General features: G+C 28.7%; 1 protein-coding gene across 1 annotated transcript in view; it reads right to left on the bottom strand.

Annotated features, from left to right (window-relative positions):
- Positions 1–16,839, bottom strand: part of byn (T-domain transcriptional activator brachyenteron) — a 62,264-nt gene that overhangs the window by 30,490 nt on the left and 14,935 nt on the right. Inside the window, 1 exon segment of the mRNA XM_075376417.1 lies at positions 10,309–10,491. Within this exon segment, the coding sequence (XP_075232532.1) occupies positions 10,309–10,491 (183 nt within the window).

Here is a 16,839-nt window from a genome sequence, read left to right as displayed (position 1 = left end):
TAGTTCCCTTGGGAAGCCACGCAACGCTTCAAACGGTTTTACCCACTCTTCAGTGTTGGAACTCAGAAATCGGAATGTCTTACAGATGGTCAGTTACATTTATTTTAATGTTTTCAGTGTTCCAAAATGGTGTCCTTTGAGGTGTTATTTTGAAGTCAGGAACGGGAAAAAGTTGCAAGGACTCAAATCTGGTGAATAAGGTTGTTCAGCAACTACAGGAATGTTTTTCTTTGCCAAAAATTTATTAATTGAGAGTGCAGTGTGACAAGTTACATGATGCAACTTGTCAAATCATGAATGAAAACAAAACCGTGCTAAGTTTTTCTTCGGTGGTAATGGCATTGCCCGTAAGGATTTTTTGCATACAGAACAGACTGTAAATCAATATGTTTACCGAGTAATTCTTGAAAGACTGCGGAAAAGAGTTGCCCGAGTGAGATCAGCCATCACAGACAACTGGATGCTGCATCATGACAATGCACCTTGTCACACTGTAATCTCAATTAATGAGTTTTTGGCAAAGAAAAACATTTCTGTAGTTCCTCAATCACCTTATTCACCTGGACGCGAAGTGCTACGACTTTTTCCTGTTCCCGACTTTAAAAAAAACACCTCAAAGGACACCATTTTTGAACAGTATAAAACATAAAAAAAATTTGAACCGACCATCTGAAGGATAATCCGGTTTCTGAGTTCCAACACTGCTTAGAAGTGTGGGAAACCTGTTTGAAGCGTTGTGTGGCTTCCCAAGGGAACTATTTCGAAGGTGATAGTTTTCATGTTTAATTGGATTGAAAATAAAAAGTTTTTCTGAATCAGTCTTATTACTTTACTTGCAGATTTCGTATAAACATTTTTTAATTTAGATTTTTAATTTCTGAATTTGGGGAGTTAAGAACTTTGAAAAATAGAAAAATCTGTAAGAAGGTCGTTTTTTAGTTATGAAAGTACTTTCCAGCTGTGATATACAGTATAAACAATCGTAAAATCAAATTTAGGTATCGCAAACTATTTGAATTTCGGGTTGCGTGTTTGAAGTATTAGGAAAAAGGAAAAGATATTTACCGATACTGGAAATTTTATTATCTTTTTATCTAGATATGATTTTTTCTTTGCTAAGCCTAAAATCGTAGTTAATTTTGTAATTATTATTTAAAATTTTAATTTATAATTACAAAAGTTTTCACCGGAAACTGGTTGGATTTATTAAAAATCTTAAGGCAAATTTCTATTTAAAATAAAAAAATACATTATATTCTTTGGTTTTTATTAATTAAAGTTATGTGTAAATGTACATAGCGTTAATAAATAATTTAGCAAATTGCATTCTATTTGAAGAATATAATTATAAAATTATTATTCTTAAAAATAAAATTATTTAATAAAAATTAAATTGATGTTGATAAATAAAAAAAATCCACCAAATTTTTTTCAAATATTTGATAATTTAGATATTTAGAAAAAATGATCTGACAAACAAAATTTTTATGATACATAAAAGAGAACAAAACTTGGATTACACAAAGAAAAATAATTGAAGTCATAAAGCATTCAGAAAAAAACTGATCTTTGAATAGGAAATCCAGTGTAGAGAAAATGTTTTGCCAAAAAATCCAAAAATTGGAAGGTCTATGCTAAAATAAAAAAAAATCACGAATTGAGGTCCAGTGGTCAGTAGAAAGAAAAAACGGCATAATGAAATGATAAGAAACATTGGAAAAATAAAACAACAGAATAAAGTGAAATAAAAGTTATAAAGTAATCCATGTTTACCAAATTAAAAAAAAAAGTTATAAAATATCAATTATTTATTATATATATATTACATCATGACTAAAGTAATAAACATAATTCTCTATATTTAATTATATATATATAGAGTGAACCGCAAAGTTCTCCCGGGACCTTCATAACCTGTTATACTCGTGAAAATAATGGAAAAAGTTCGTATAAACTTTTGTATTAAAATGCTTCGTTTGCAAGTTACGGCTAGTGAAAGATAAGATTTCGCTCCTCCGGATTTCATCTACCCCGGTGAAATATCGTAATGAAATTTTTAGGAAGTTAATTAAGGGGGAGAATTAATTATTTATTATGGTTCTTGATTTGAGAAATCGAATAAAGTAGGTCGCAAAGTCGTATCTGCAGAAGGTTTTGAGAAATCTGGGGTGAAAACCAATAAACTGGAGTAAAAACCCCGGTCTTTTACGTTTGACGTACAATAACTTTGTTAAATTGGTAATAAACATAAAACCTTTAAATAAAGCTTGTTTTATTCAATTTATCTTACACCATTTTGTTCCGAATTAAATTCTCTACAAATTTGGTGTAAAATATTTACGTGTATGTTACTCATTTAACACAGTTATTGTACGTCAAACGTAAAAAAACAGAATTTTCTACCCTAATTTATTGGTTTTCTTAAAAACAACTTCAGATCCGGTCTGGGACCAATTTTATTCGATTTTTCAAATCAAAAAGCCATAAGAAATCACTAATTCTGTTTCTTAATTAACGTCCTAAAAATTTCAGTATGACTTCATTTCACCGAAGTAGCTGAAATCCGAGCTAAGTCTTTCGCTAGCCGTAAATCGCAAACGAAGCATTTTAGGACATTTGTTTGTACATACAAACTTTTTCTATTATTTTCACGAGTAGAGTAGATTATGAAAGTCCCGGGAGAACTTCGTGATACATTCTGTATGTATATATATATATATTTTTTTTTTCTTACGAAGCAGAGATCTCTGCGAAAGTTCTAAACGAAGTAAAAAAAATATATTTAAGTACATGAAAAAAAATTATTCTAAAAATATGTCAGATTTTTGTATGATTTAATAAAGTTACAATAACTAATTACAAATATCGAGATTACAAAGATCAATAAAACAGTTACTTATTAAAAATTATAGATTAAAAATGTAAATGATTTTCTTCAACAGATAAAAAATTTTGATAAATAAATTTCTTAGTTACTGCTAAAAGTTAATTTTTTTATTCGTTCTCAAAATAGTTTTTTTGTCTTTAATTTGGTAAACGTTATCTTTGAAGTGCTACAATTTTTAGTCTTGCTTCACTAATTAATTAATTTTTAAAGTCAATAGTTTTCCTTTAATGATTTAATGCAATTAGATTACTTAATTTTTCAGTCTTTGAAAAAAGAAGAGGTTCTCATTTCCACCTAAGCTTTATTACATGCTTTTCTTTAACTTAACAGGTTAAACCGTGGCCTCAAATCGTGCAACCTTAATTAAACTCAATTCCCTACATCATAAAAAGATGAAATTTTACACAGCGATCTAAGTCGGGTGACGGTACAGTATTCCACTGGTAATTGCATACACATCTATATTTTATAATAGAACATTTATATAAAAGTTGTCGGAGACACAAGGGAATCGATAAGAAGTAGCTGTCGATCTTATTAATTCTGACTGTCGATTCAGTACGAGCAGATTCGGTGGCTGTTGAAGCGGATTTTATTAATATAACTAGTGTAAATTTACCTTCTAAAATTTGCGTACGCGAATCATCTGATTTACTTATAAATAACTGGTATCATTTAGAAACTATTCACGAGGTTGTAATACAGAATAAAACTGCATATGTGTTTTTGCTAAAGAATTACAACAACTAAAAGTAAAAAAATTATCTGTCGGTTTAAATGTTTATTCAGTTAAAAAAAATAGTGATAGAATTATCACTTTACGAAGAGATTTTATAATTAAGGAAATTTAATTTGTTAAAATATGATTTCAAATAACTCAGTTCTGTGTAAGAGATAAATAAAAAAAAAGTTTTGAATGATTTAAAAAAAATCTGATTTGGACACCACATGACTTACTTGTACGCCTATTAAATTATATATACATATTTTTTACTGCAGTTCATTTAAACTTATTTCATTTGAAAGTGAGATACGATCCTCCAATTCTTTAATAAAGTAGAGAGTTACACAATTGCATTGTGGTGGATATCACATTGCATCAATTTTTTTGTGGTGCCCATATCAGAATTTTATAATAATTTATGTATTAATTTTGTTTCACGTCGCTCAAGTAGTTTGTGGTGTAAGTGAGAACGTGTCGGATCCGTAACCATGGACACATCGGTTCGAGTCCGACTTCATATATATATATATATATATATATATATTAAAAAAAAAATAATAATAATTTAAATGCATTGATTTATTAATAATTATTAACCTTTGTAAAATTTTTTGAATTAAAATGAAAAGTACATAAAATTTTATTTCAGTAATAACTTCCGATTATTTTTATTTATTTATTTATTTTTTATTGTTATTATTGAATTATTATTTATTGTAAAAACGTTTTTACAATTGTTAATAAATCAATAGGTTTAAACTAAAAAAGAAATTTTAAAAAGAAAAAAAGGAGATGAAGTCTGATTCAAACGGATCTGCCTTCCCCTTGTAAGATCCAAATATTTCATTAATTAAAATTTCATTTGGCTATAACTCTGGATCCAGTGAAGATAAGTACCACTAATGATATATCGTTGAAAAGTTCTTAATGAGGGTTTATTATTGCAGTTAAGAAAAAGCCCAAAATCCACATTTTTGGATTTTGTTACAACAATCCTAAATCCAAAATTTTAACATTCCACGGCTAATCGTTTTTGAGTTATGCGAAATATATGCCTACATACGTACGTACAGATGTCATGCCGAGACTAGTAAAAATGGATATTTCCGTTGAAATCTGAAAACTGAAATTTTTCGCGATCACAATACTTCCTATACTTCGTACAAGGAAGAAGAAAACACAATTTGTACTAATTATGTTTTCAAAAAAAATATTTTTAAAATGATCACGTTTAATAAAATTACTTTAAAAAGATTTTTTTTTATCTATGCATGACTAAAAGGAAAAGTGATTCGTTATCATGAATAAAACGACTTTATAATTAGAGCGCACTCCACGTTTTTCTTTTTAGTTGTGTATGAATAGAACATTTTTTAAAAGTAATTTTTTTGAAGAAAATCATGTTTTTAAAATTACAATTTTTTATTCTTTGTTTAAAGCTGTAATTTTTAGCAGTTGTATAGATTTCAATGTATTTTTCTCGTTTTGTAAAGTTATTTTGGTACTGACATATTAAGTAACTTAAATAAATAATACATTTGCACCTTGTATAGCTTATTATTTCGGAGTTATATTACCCTTTTAATAATGCCTACCGGGCGATGATAACGCCCAAGCGTTTTTCGCCCACAAACAACCAAAAAAATAAATTAATAATTTAAGTGAAAAATTAAAAAAAAAATGAATTTGTAATTACACAAATCATCTTCGTATATTTTTTAAAATCTATTTGTTATCATTATTAATTTATATTTTAATATAAATATTAATACTATGAAAATAATATGAACTATAAATAATCTTATTACTGATGTAATTTTGATATTGAAAATATTTACAAATAAAATTTCCAGAAAATATATTGGAAAACTTACTTAATTTTTCTTAAATATATTATGTAAATTTAAAAATCGGATTTTATCTTAATGTATGTAAGATAGAAAAGTCATAAGTATTCTCAAAATCCCAATTTATTATTATACCTGTGTATTTTCTATTTTATTTTATGAAGCTACAACATATTTTTAATTTTTTTTTTATTTCTTATGATCGGTTTTTATTTTCCATATTGTCAGCATTTATTTTTATGACCTATTCATATTTTATGGGAAAGTAATTTTTTTTTTAATAAAGAATTTAAATTTTATACCCTTGAAAAGGTAATAAGAGAATGAAAAAAATAAAAACTTAAATTTTTCAAAAATAGTAATAAAAGGGACAAACTCTAAGAGACTTGCAACTGATATTTTGACTTTTGCAAATGATTTAGTACTTTTAGTAAATAACGGAAAAAGAAGCAAATCAAAAATCTTAGAAAAGCAGAATGGATGTCACACTCAAAAATCAAATTAATAATAAAGAAATAATCACAAAATAAAACGATAAAAAATGTAAATAAATTCAAATATTTAGAAGTAATAATCCCAACAGGACTAGAAAAATAAGGAAGGAAAGCTTGAGTACAGAAAATGAAAACAGCTTATCATTTAATGCAAAACTGTACAGTAAAAAATCTACATCAAGAAAAGCCAAATTAAGATACAATAAAACAGTAATCCTTTCAGAAACCTTATATAGTTCAGAAACGCTACAAACATTCTCTTACAAAAACATAAGCCCAGTTGAGAAAAAATCCTCCGAAAAATATACGGTCCGAAATGTAAGAATGGAATATACAGAGTAAGAAATGTGGAAGGGTTACATAAAAAAAATAGAAAATATTGAAACAACAATGATAAAAATAAGGATACTGACAAAGAACATTTTAATTTTATTAATGAAAAAAAGATAGAAACATATTACTACAAACGTAACGAAAAAACCTCCAGGTGTTTTTTAGTGTTTGGGTTTCAATTAACCACACATCTCAGGAGACTGTACAAGACTACACTTCATTTACACTCATACATATCATCGTAATTCATCCTCTGAAGTATTATCTAAACGGTAATTCCTGGAGGCTAAACAGAACAAAGAAGAGGTACTACCGATAAACAAAAATTTTATTTATGAAAAAAATACATTTAGGAAATTAACCGATTAAGTTTCAACCAGAAAATAAAACCTTGATGAAACTTCAAGTGGAATGAAATAAAAGGAAAAAAAAACAAGCACAGATGATGAGAAAGTTTTGGGAAAAGAATACAGTCAAATTATGTAAACGTGGTACAAATATAGCCTGAACGAACAAAAAAAAAAAAAAAAAAAAAAAACAGATTTCGAAACAGAATTAATTCGTAAAATATAAATCTAAATAAGTTTATAAATATAAATTCGTAAAATATATATATTTTTTTTAATTAAATAAATTAAGGTTTATCAATTATTGATAGTTTTTTCTTTTTAAGCTGACAACAAAATTGTAGTACTTTTCTGTCATTGATTATTTATTCTTATATAGTGAAAAAATAATATATTTAAAAAAAAAAATTAAAAAATATTTTTAATCTTTGATCGGCTTCCCCATTTTCAATATTGACTCCAAAGTTTTTTTTTTTAGCTACTTGCACTACTACTATGCTTAAAAAGACAGAAAAAATCAATTAAACAATATGCAATAATTTAAAAAAAAGTTTTTTCGATTTTTGGGGAAGAGCAGAATTGAGGGCAATTTTTTTGTTAATAGTAAGAAAAGAATGTACGCATATATTTAGAATATTATAAAGTGGGGTTATGTTTGTAAAATTTTGAGAAAATTATCTACCCTACCCATTGTAGATATTGACCCCCCCCCCCACATTTACCAACAAATTTTCCAATAAAAACGAGTATATATTTATATTAACCGACCGTGTTTTAAAAATCATATCATCTACATATTACATATTATTTTTTATTTTACAAAAATTAATTAAATAAATAAATAAAAATTTTACTAACTGTAGGTAAATGCGTAAATAAAACATATAATAATAATTATTCAAATATTTGTTACATCTAACAACGATTTATAACACGTTAATTTTATCTAGTAGTTATTAATTTTATCATATATATGCGATAAATTTATTTATTTATACTTACTTATTTATTTTCTTAATATACAATATTATCACAAATATAAATTTTTAACTTATTTGGGATCGCAATAACAATTATAATGATTTATCACCGAGAAACTAATGCGATAATGTTAATTCACATATGTATGTCACAAAAAGAATTTCAATTATAATTCATATAATAGTAACTAACAAGGCATTTATCGATTATTCTTTGACTAAGCGACGTTTGACTTGTTTTACACGGATGAAAAAATCACACCGACTTAACGAATGGAAAGAGATATGTCATTTAAAATAAGGTTTCAAAGGTGTGTTTCACTGTATGTGTGTATAAATGGTTTTGTATTTGTATTGTATTTTTATAGAGATGGAACGATGAAGAAGGTTTTATTATTTATTTCTCTTTTCTTGTCATTTTTTCTTTTTACATATATGTATTATTCGGTGGTGGGAGTTTATACTGTAATTTCATTGGTTGTTCTTTAATATATCTGTAGTTTTCTTATTGGTTAACAAACCGGTTCGTGACGTCAATTATTTTTTTGTTTTTAATTTTTTTTTCTTTAATATTGACTCTTAAAAATGTGTGTACTACGTAATACAATGGATGTCGACGGTAAACAGCGGTAAAATTATAAAATAACCATCTATCTGTCTATCTATATAACCTACCATTTCCTTTTATCTTTTGCTTTATCGTTACCGCTTCTACTGTGTTGTTTTTGTTTTATCTTTGTTTAAGCTACTTAAAATTTTAGTCAATGATTTTATAATCTTTATTTTTACTGTTGTTATTATTGTTTTGATTTTCTTTCCACTTATTTTTTCGTTTATTATGTAAAAAAAACAAAAATCGGGTGGGTCTGTGTCGGGACGCATGGTCGTTGGTTTAACGTGAAACATTACAGACCTTGGATGAAGTTCCTCGGAGCTTCAGACCGACCAATTTATCTGTAAACTTAAATGGGAGAACCACCGTCGTATTTTTTTTAAACGAAACTGAAAGTCTCCAATAGAGAATTTTAGTTCCTTTATTTGACCAACTCTACAGATAAACTGGTCAATCTGTATGTCAGCGAGTCACTTTTAGTACATTGGATTGAAATAAAAACGAGACATTGACTGCGTACTAAATTTAATTTTAACATAAAACAGACGACACTAAATGGTACATGACATTTAATTCGACTAATATTTGACGACGTTTATGTTCAAAATTGGTCTGTGATATGAGAAGTAAGAGACATAAGGAATAATAAGCAGCGGTAGAAGTGCTCGCGCCGTGCCAGCTTTGCGACGCTCCCAAAACAGTCTCGCTCGCTCGGCACCGAACATTTGGACACCTGTGCGTGGCCCATAACCTCCCTTTTCCAACGTTATGCGTAATTTATATTTCCGACTGGCTTTTGCGTGGGCTGAGGCTGACATATTGAATTTTTATACTTTTTTACGCGATTACTTTAATTTTTTACATATAAATATTGTCCAAAATACACTTTTTACTACTTAGATCGATCTACCTCGACAAACTCTAAACACAAACACACGAATCACCGCGCTATCACGTTTAAGTCGTATGCTACACTGAATGGAAGTGAGCGAGAGCGCCAGTTTTGGTAGATCTGCGCTGTGCCCCCTCCCCGCTAACTCATTCTCCAGTGATGCAAACTCAAAGTAGTATCGGCAAGCTGACCATGTAAGTTATAAAATGACCCCGCATTTACGTCTCTGTGACTAATAGTTATGGAGTTATTAAGGCAGGACGATGTAGACCTTTTCGTTACGTTACAAATTTCTGTTCTGGTACCCGTATGTTTCGGTGTGATTTTAAAGACGTTTCACGTGAAACTTATACGTCTCATTACTTATATGCAAAATGGCTTTAAAAGTTTTGTTTTGTTTCACTATGTCTAAAACAGGTTGATTCGTGACAAAAGGAAAATAATTTGGAAACTGTTTCTAGAGTTTAAAATAAGCAAAAAAGTTCATACAACATACATCTGCAAAACGCTTTTTTATCGAGTTTACTAGTGAAACATTTCGCCTGGATTTCAGTTACCTCGGTGAAATGAGGATAAACGTAAAATTTTAAAGACGTTGTATAAGTAGATGCACTTAATTGTTTCTTATTTTTTTGACATAAAAACTCGAATAAAACTGGTCCCAGAAATGTCACTCGTAGTTTTCATGATATCCAACTTAAGACAGAAAGATTCGATAACTATAAACACTGTTTTTAGGTTTGAAGTTTATTAAATGCCTACTAAATAGGTAAACTTTATTATTAAAACTTGCAGAGAATATAATTTGAAAGAAACTATATAATAAAGTTTATGAAAAGCAAAAAAATAAATAAATAAAGCAGCTTCTTTTATTATTAAAAATAAAACAGAAAATGTTATGAATTTATAAAAATTAAAAACATCTGTTTTTAGTACAATACATCTAGACCTTTGAAAATACTACTAATTTACTTTTTAAAAAATACTCACTGCGGTTTATACTGTTTTAATTTACAATAAATATTTGAAGTCCACCACTGATTGATATATCACCTGGTTTCTTACGTTTTCTGTCGCCAACTTAATGATATCTTCGCGTTCCTTTATGAAGGCAGCAGCATTGAGAATGCGAGCGATCACGTGCGTCTACGTTTTGCTTGTATACTTCGCCTTTCCTCCATCCCCATAAACAGTAATCTAAACGAGTAAGGTCCGGTGATCTAGTAGGCCAATTTACCGGCTCTTCATGTCCAATCCATTTACCAGTAAATTTTTCAACTATGAATTCTCTTATTTCAACCGTGAAATGTGTCGGTGTTCCATCATATTGATAGTACGTTTCAATTCGTTTCGCCAATGAGAAATTTTCAAATACTGTAAGAAATTCATTGTTTAAAAATTCCATATAATTTCTCTCCGTGACACGTTGTTCTAGTATGAAAGCGCATATTAATCGGGCGTCGATCATGCCACACCAAACATTCACCGAAAATCGTTACTGGATATTTGATTAAAATATCCAGTAATATAATAATAGCTATGAAGTTGGAAAAAACTTCATAGCTGAAAGCCCTTCGCTAGTTTCATTATAGTGAAAGATATCAGCAATACCAACGGTTATTTAATAATAATAATAATTTTAAAAATGAGAAAAAAATTGGTGTTATTAATAAAATAACAGTGAAAAAAAATTTTGTTTATAGTCTACATCAAAATCTCTTAAACAAAAGATCTATACGATAAAAACAGAAATCATTTCAACCATGAATACGCACGCATTCACTCATTCCATATTAACAACAATGATATTCATAGTTTATATTTAACTAAATTATTAACACCTTGATGGTTGCCAAGGAGACTAGACATTTAGTCGTCCACGGACTTATTTTTACTTATAAATTTAATATTTTATGCTTGTAAACGTATATATATTTTTATGTATATTTAATGTTGAGTATATGCTTTGTAGAATTTGAGAAATGTTTTGTTATTTGAAATCCATTATCATTAAAAATACATTTTAATAAGAATGCTAACACAAATAAATTGATTTTATATTAGAATCGATACATATATATTTACTTTTTATTAGGACATAATATAAAAATTATATGAGGAATGGTAATTGATGCTTTTGTAGAGATATAAAAAAATTAATTATTACGGAATTTACCGGGAAGGACCAAGAAAAACCGCGGGGTAGATCTTGGAACAGAGGAACATTAAAAAAAATATAAATACAAAGAACGTGAAAAATTTAATTTCAAACTAGAAAAAAATATATATAGAAAACTTTTAATCGACTTAAATAACTGTCCTAAAATATAAAACATCTGATACGGAAAAACATGACTTCCTTGTACGCCTATTAAATTACACTTACACATTATTTCATTAAAAACTTCAGATATTTTTTCTTTTTTTTTTCTTGTTATTGTTAAATTATTATTTATCGTAAATTTTTTTTACAATCAGAGGTTAGTAATTATTAATGAATCAATATATTTAAATTAAAAAAAGGAGATGTCTGATTCGAACCGATGTGCCTTACCCATGTTTCAATATCCTACGGCTACTCGTTTTTGAGTTATGCAAGATACATATATACGTACAAACGTTCGCCAAACTAGTCAAGATGGATTCAGCGATGGTCAAAATGGATATTTCTGTTGAAATCTGAAAACAGAAATTTTTTACGATCACAATTCCTTTACTTTTGTACAAGGAAGTAAAAATAAACTTGAAAAGTATTGCGCATAGTGACTTGAAGAATCTTTAAATTCAATTATTATTTTGTATTTATTTTATTTATACGAGTTGATTAAAAAAGGATTTTACAACTTTAAAACCGTAAAAAAATTTATTGAAAACTTAGGATTCGGTTGAGGTCACACTTCATAGAAAAACACATTAAGTTTGTCACTCAATATTCAGTTTGGTTTGATATGGCTTTCATTTGTAATGCGACATATATCCCACTTGAACTCAATTTCATTCCAGACTACAGCCGGCAAATCGGGCGTTACCTCTGCAGCTACAGCGTTAATTAGAAGTCTTAGCTCAACAAGATCGGCAGGCAAAGGTGATACGTATACCCGATATTTAATGAAACCCCACAAGAAAATATCTACCGACTTCAAATCTGGGGAACGAGGTGGCCATGTAGTTAGATCTTCACTACCGATCCACCGACCTGGGAATCATGCATCAAGAAAATCTAACAGTTCTAAGTAGTAATGCGGTGGTGCTTTTTTTGCTGAAAGTACTGGTGTCAATCTTAGTCATTATCGTCTGACTGACAAATTAGAAAATTTTGAATCGTGTCCAGATAATAATCGATACCGTTTTCGGTTGCCTCCTGGAAGAAGAACGGGCCGTTCTGTCTGGAAAACGAACAATCTGTCTCAACGAAGGTTTGTTGCCGACAGTAAATTTTACGCTTACTAGGAGGCTCCCTACCGTACTCGTTACGAAAATTACATTGAATTGCAGTTGCTGACTGCAAATCATGAAATCAAAACACACAGCGACCGCATTCCTCAGCAGTAAATATATCCATTGTTAACAACATTGGTGACGGGACTGGTGGCCGAATTAGGTACTAATGAACTAAGCGACTCAAAATTTGATTTGTTTTACTATGAAGTAAGACCTCATCCGAATCTGTAAGTTATCTAAATAAATTTTTATATTCTTTTAAAGTTGTGAAGTCCTTTTTGAATCGCTCTGTATTTCTTAGATTTTATTTTAAATAGTGTGCTGTCTTGTTAAACCAAGCCGTTTAAAAGAAAACGCATAAGAGAGAACTAAAAAATTTGGCTCGAGTATTTCTACATATGGCTTCTTGATACCATTCAGTTTTGAACTTAACCAGATAAGGAAGCGAGGTATTTACTCCCATTTCTAAACTTCAATTTTTTGTGGAGTTATCATTGGAACTTGAAATTCGTTACGTTGGTACACGTGAAAGAGTAGTTTAGAATATTGAAATTTTAATCAATCTGGCTAGAGGTGGAGATACAGTTAGCTTAAGTATTCAGAGTTTTTTTTTGTACAGTTTCAAAACAAATTACTAAAAATTAATTAAACTTGGAAAACGTAATCGTCTACGTAAGTTCTGTTAAGTTTTGATCTCAATCTGGCTGAGGGTCAAAATTTATTTTTTTTTTTAGAATTTTCTTATCATTAAGCAGTAGATTAGGTAAAGTAATTTTTTGCGTGAGATCTTAATTGTACTAAGTTTTAAGTGTTCTGTAATGGGAAGGCGGTATCCAAAAAATATCACATTTCGTTTCCCAATTTGTACTTTATAACTGATTTGATCGGTTTTAAGTAAGAATAATGAAGTTATTAATATCTAAATATCTTATGGATTTTAAAAAAATAGTCAAAGATTAACCGGGCAAGTTATATAATCCTTTTTCGGTTTAAAACAAATTATTTAATTAACCGATAACTGAAAATCCATTGGCCCAAAAATTTTCAAATTGAAAAAAAAATTCCTTTCGGCACGCCGGGAGGCGGAGGTTGATTTCACCGATGCTAAGTAGGGAATAAAAAATATTTCCACCTTGAAATTAAGAAAAACTTCAAATTTACCCGATACAACAATGGTTGCATGTGAAAAAAAAGTTTCAAATATTTAGCATACGACAAGCCCAAGTTCTTACAGTTCCACCAACATTTTGGTCATCCCTTGCCGTAAACGTCGGTCATATCAAAAATCGTTTCAGATAAAAGTTTTAGGTAATGTTTAGAGGACTAATGAACACTTTAAACCGATACGATACTATACCTATTACCGGAGGTATGATTTTTTGTCTTCAAAACTCTCATTTTTTCCACTCCCCCTGGGCCAACGGTTGGTAATATTAAAAAACTTTACTTACATAAGTTTTAGGCGCATATCCAAAAAATAGTAGGAACTTTAAACGATTTCGATATTTCACTTAATTTTAAAGTTATAGCGATATTTTGTTTTTTTTAGAAAAAGCTCCCCGTTTCCACCTTCATGGTCTCATTTTGCCCATTTACGAACTCGATCGAGATTTTGGGTCGTTATATTATATGTATAAATTTGAAAGTGATTAGCGTAAAATTACGGCGTCCACAAGAAAGTGAAATGTATATATATACATTTCACTTTATATATATATATATATATATATATATATATATATATAAACTTTTGAACTGACGCTGGTTTTGGGATTTGGGGATGTGAAACGCGAAGATATGTCGAAATTTACCGAAAGTTGAATCATGGGGTAACATGATAACAGCTTTCTTATGAAAACTACCTAAAAATCATTATTACGCGGTTAATAAATAAAATTAAATTTGTAATTTTTTTTTTGTTCACTTTAACAGGTTGAATTTCATCTAAGTAAAAATGTTGTAAAAAAGTGAACTCTTGAAAATGAATTTAGTTTTAGAATAAAAATGAATAACTTGAAAGTAGAGTGAATTAATCTATCGTTTTTCGACTGTCTGTTGTAATTCGACTATCTTTCGTTTTTTATATAATAAATTACTAAAATTCTGACTCATTATCAAAGAAATACAGGTCACCAAGTATATTGTGTTAGTAAATTAGTTTCTGTTTTTATAAAATACGGTACATAAAATTTGAAGTAGCAAAGTAAACGTTTGTTTGTATTACCTGTTTTCTTTTTTAGTATTTATTACATTCCTTTTTATGAATGAACTATTGTCGAAGTTATAAATGAACCAAGAGTGAGAACGATGGGTTTTACTATATACATATATATATATATATATATATAATTTTTTATTTTTTGAGAAAGGTATTGAGGAAACTACTTTACTATAAGTGAGTCACTGGACATTTCATAAACATTACAAATGTATGTAGCTTGCATGGATTGGTGAATACTTTTGATGTTTGTTTAGTATAATATCAAAGGCGATTCTTCTTTCAACAGAAATGAGGTCAAAAAAGACTTTCTTTATTGTACCAAATCTGAGAATATTGGTCGCTTTATTGTTTAACGACAATAAACATGCACTGTTTAGATGTGAGAGTATGTATCGGTGTACCGACAAACATATTTAACTTAGTGGGTGGTCTTACAGTCAGGTAATTTTATTATACGCCCTGGTATTTTTAGAAATTTTGCTTTCATGTCGGTTGAGAATTATATTCATTGAATTATGGAAGATTTTTCTTTTTGAAGAAAAACCAAAATTATTGTTCTATTTTATTGATGAATTTTAAGAAAAAATGTATAAGTAAATATATGAATATGTTCAAATTAAAATTTTCTTTAAAATACATTTTTATTATAAACTTTCAGTTATTAAAAACAATTTCCATTGCTCTTAAACTAAACAACAGAACTGTTTTCATTTAACTCAGCCCGAAACGAGAAAGAATTTTAGTTGTCTTATATTGTGCCATTTTAAAGAAATTACCGTCCCATTTAAAAGATAATTCTTTAAATTATTTAAAATAATATAAAACAAACTAATTTACGTGAAATATGTGTAGAATAGTGTTTGTTCCAATTGCGCGAGTAACGATTTAAAAATCCCAATTCACTTAAAAAGTAAAAATAAAAAATATTTAAAATTTAAAATACGCTTTTATAAAAGTATAAAATAAAAAAAACATTTAAAATACGCTTTTATTTAAAGATGCTCTAATAAAAGAAAAATAATTTCACATTTCACTTTACATTAATCAAGAATAAATGTTTATAATAAACTCTGATTAAATTCAAATTATATTTTATATTGGTAATGATGATGCATAAATATATTCTCTACTCACTGTAGTGAAATTATTATTATTTTTTTTGTGAATATTTATTTATTTATAATAATGCATATTGAATGAATTTATAAACAAAATTCCGTTATATCTTATATTACGGATAATAAAGGCGTGGGACGCCCTTCATTGTATTACATAATACTTTGTAATCATTTCATTGATAATTTGCTTTATAATATAATGAAGGGGCGTCTTAAATAAATGGGTATTTACATTTTTTATTTTGTACTATTTTGTCTCAAGTAGACTAAAAAACATTACTTTCAAAATTAGACAGCGTATATTGAAACTTTTCGGACGCATTCTCAGGGAAATTTCTAAAGTAAAAGTAATCTCAGGAAAATGTCTGTTTATCCAATAAATAACCTATCTTCGTATTATAAGCTATTCATTTTCTTTCGTAGTGGAAAACACAGTTCGTGGATAAAGGTGTTCTTTGGTGGTTGGGTTTAAATTAACCACACACCTCAGGAATGGTCGACCTGAGACTGTACAAGACTAAACTTCATTCGCATTCATACATATCATCCTCTGAAGTAATACCTTACGGTGGTTCCGGAGGCTAAACAGAAAAACAGCGAGTGAGAAAGCAAGACAGCTGACTGACACTCGCCGTCGAGTTCTTTCGAAGGCATGCGAGGTTATTTGAATTTCCGTTATTTGCAAACAACAAATTTTCAATGATAATAGATTTTTTTACGGAATGTTTTGTTATTACAAGGCATTTTGTCATCCACAACAAGCATGTGTGCAAAATTTTAGCCTTCTAAAATTGTTCACATTAAATTTGAACAATTCTGACAATTTTGACAATTCCGTCTTGCGACACATCGCACAGAGTAAGATAAATAAAATCGTATAAAAAAAATTACGTCTCCTTGAATTTTAAAGAGCCGAAATTTGTAAGTCCTTACGTTATTTAT

This window comes from Lycorma delicatula, chromosome 10 (genome assembly GCF_047948215.1).
Source record: "Lycorma delicatula isolate Av1 chromosome 10, ASM4794821v1, whole genome shotgun sequence".
NCBI classification, from domain to species: Eukaryota; Metazoa; Arthropoda; class Insecta; order Hemiptera; family Fulgoridae; genus Lycorma; species Lycorma delicatula.
This window is presented reverse-complemented; position numbering and strand designations above follow the sequence as displayed.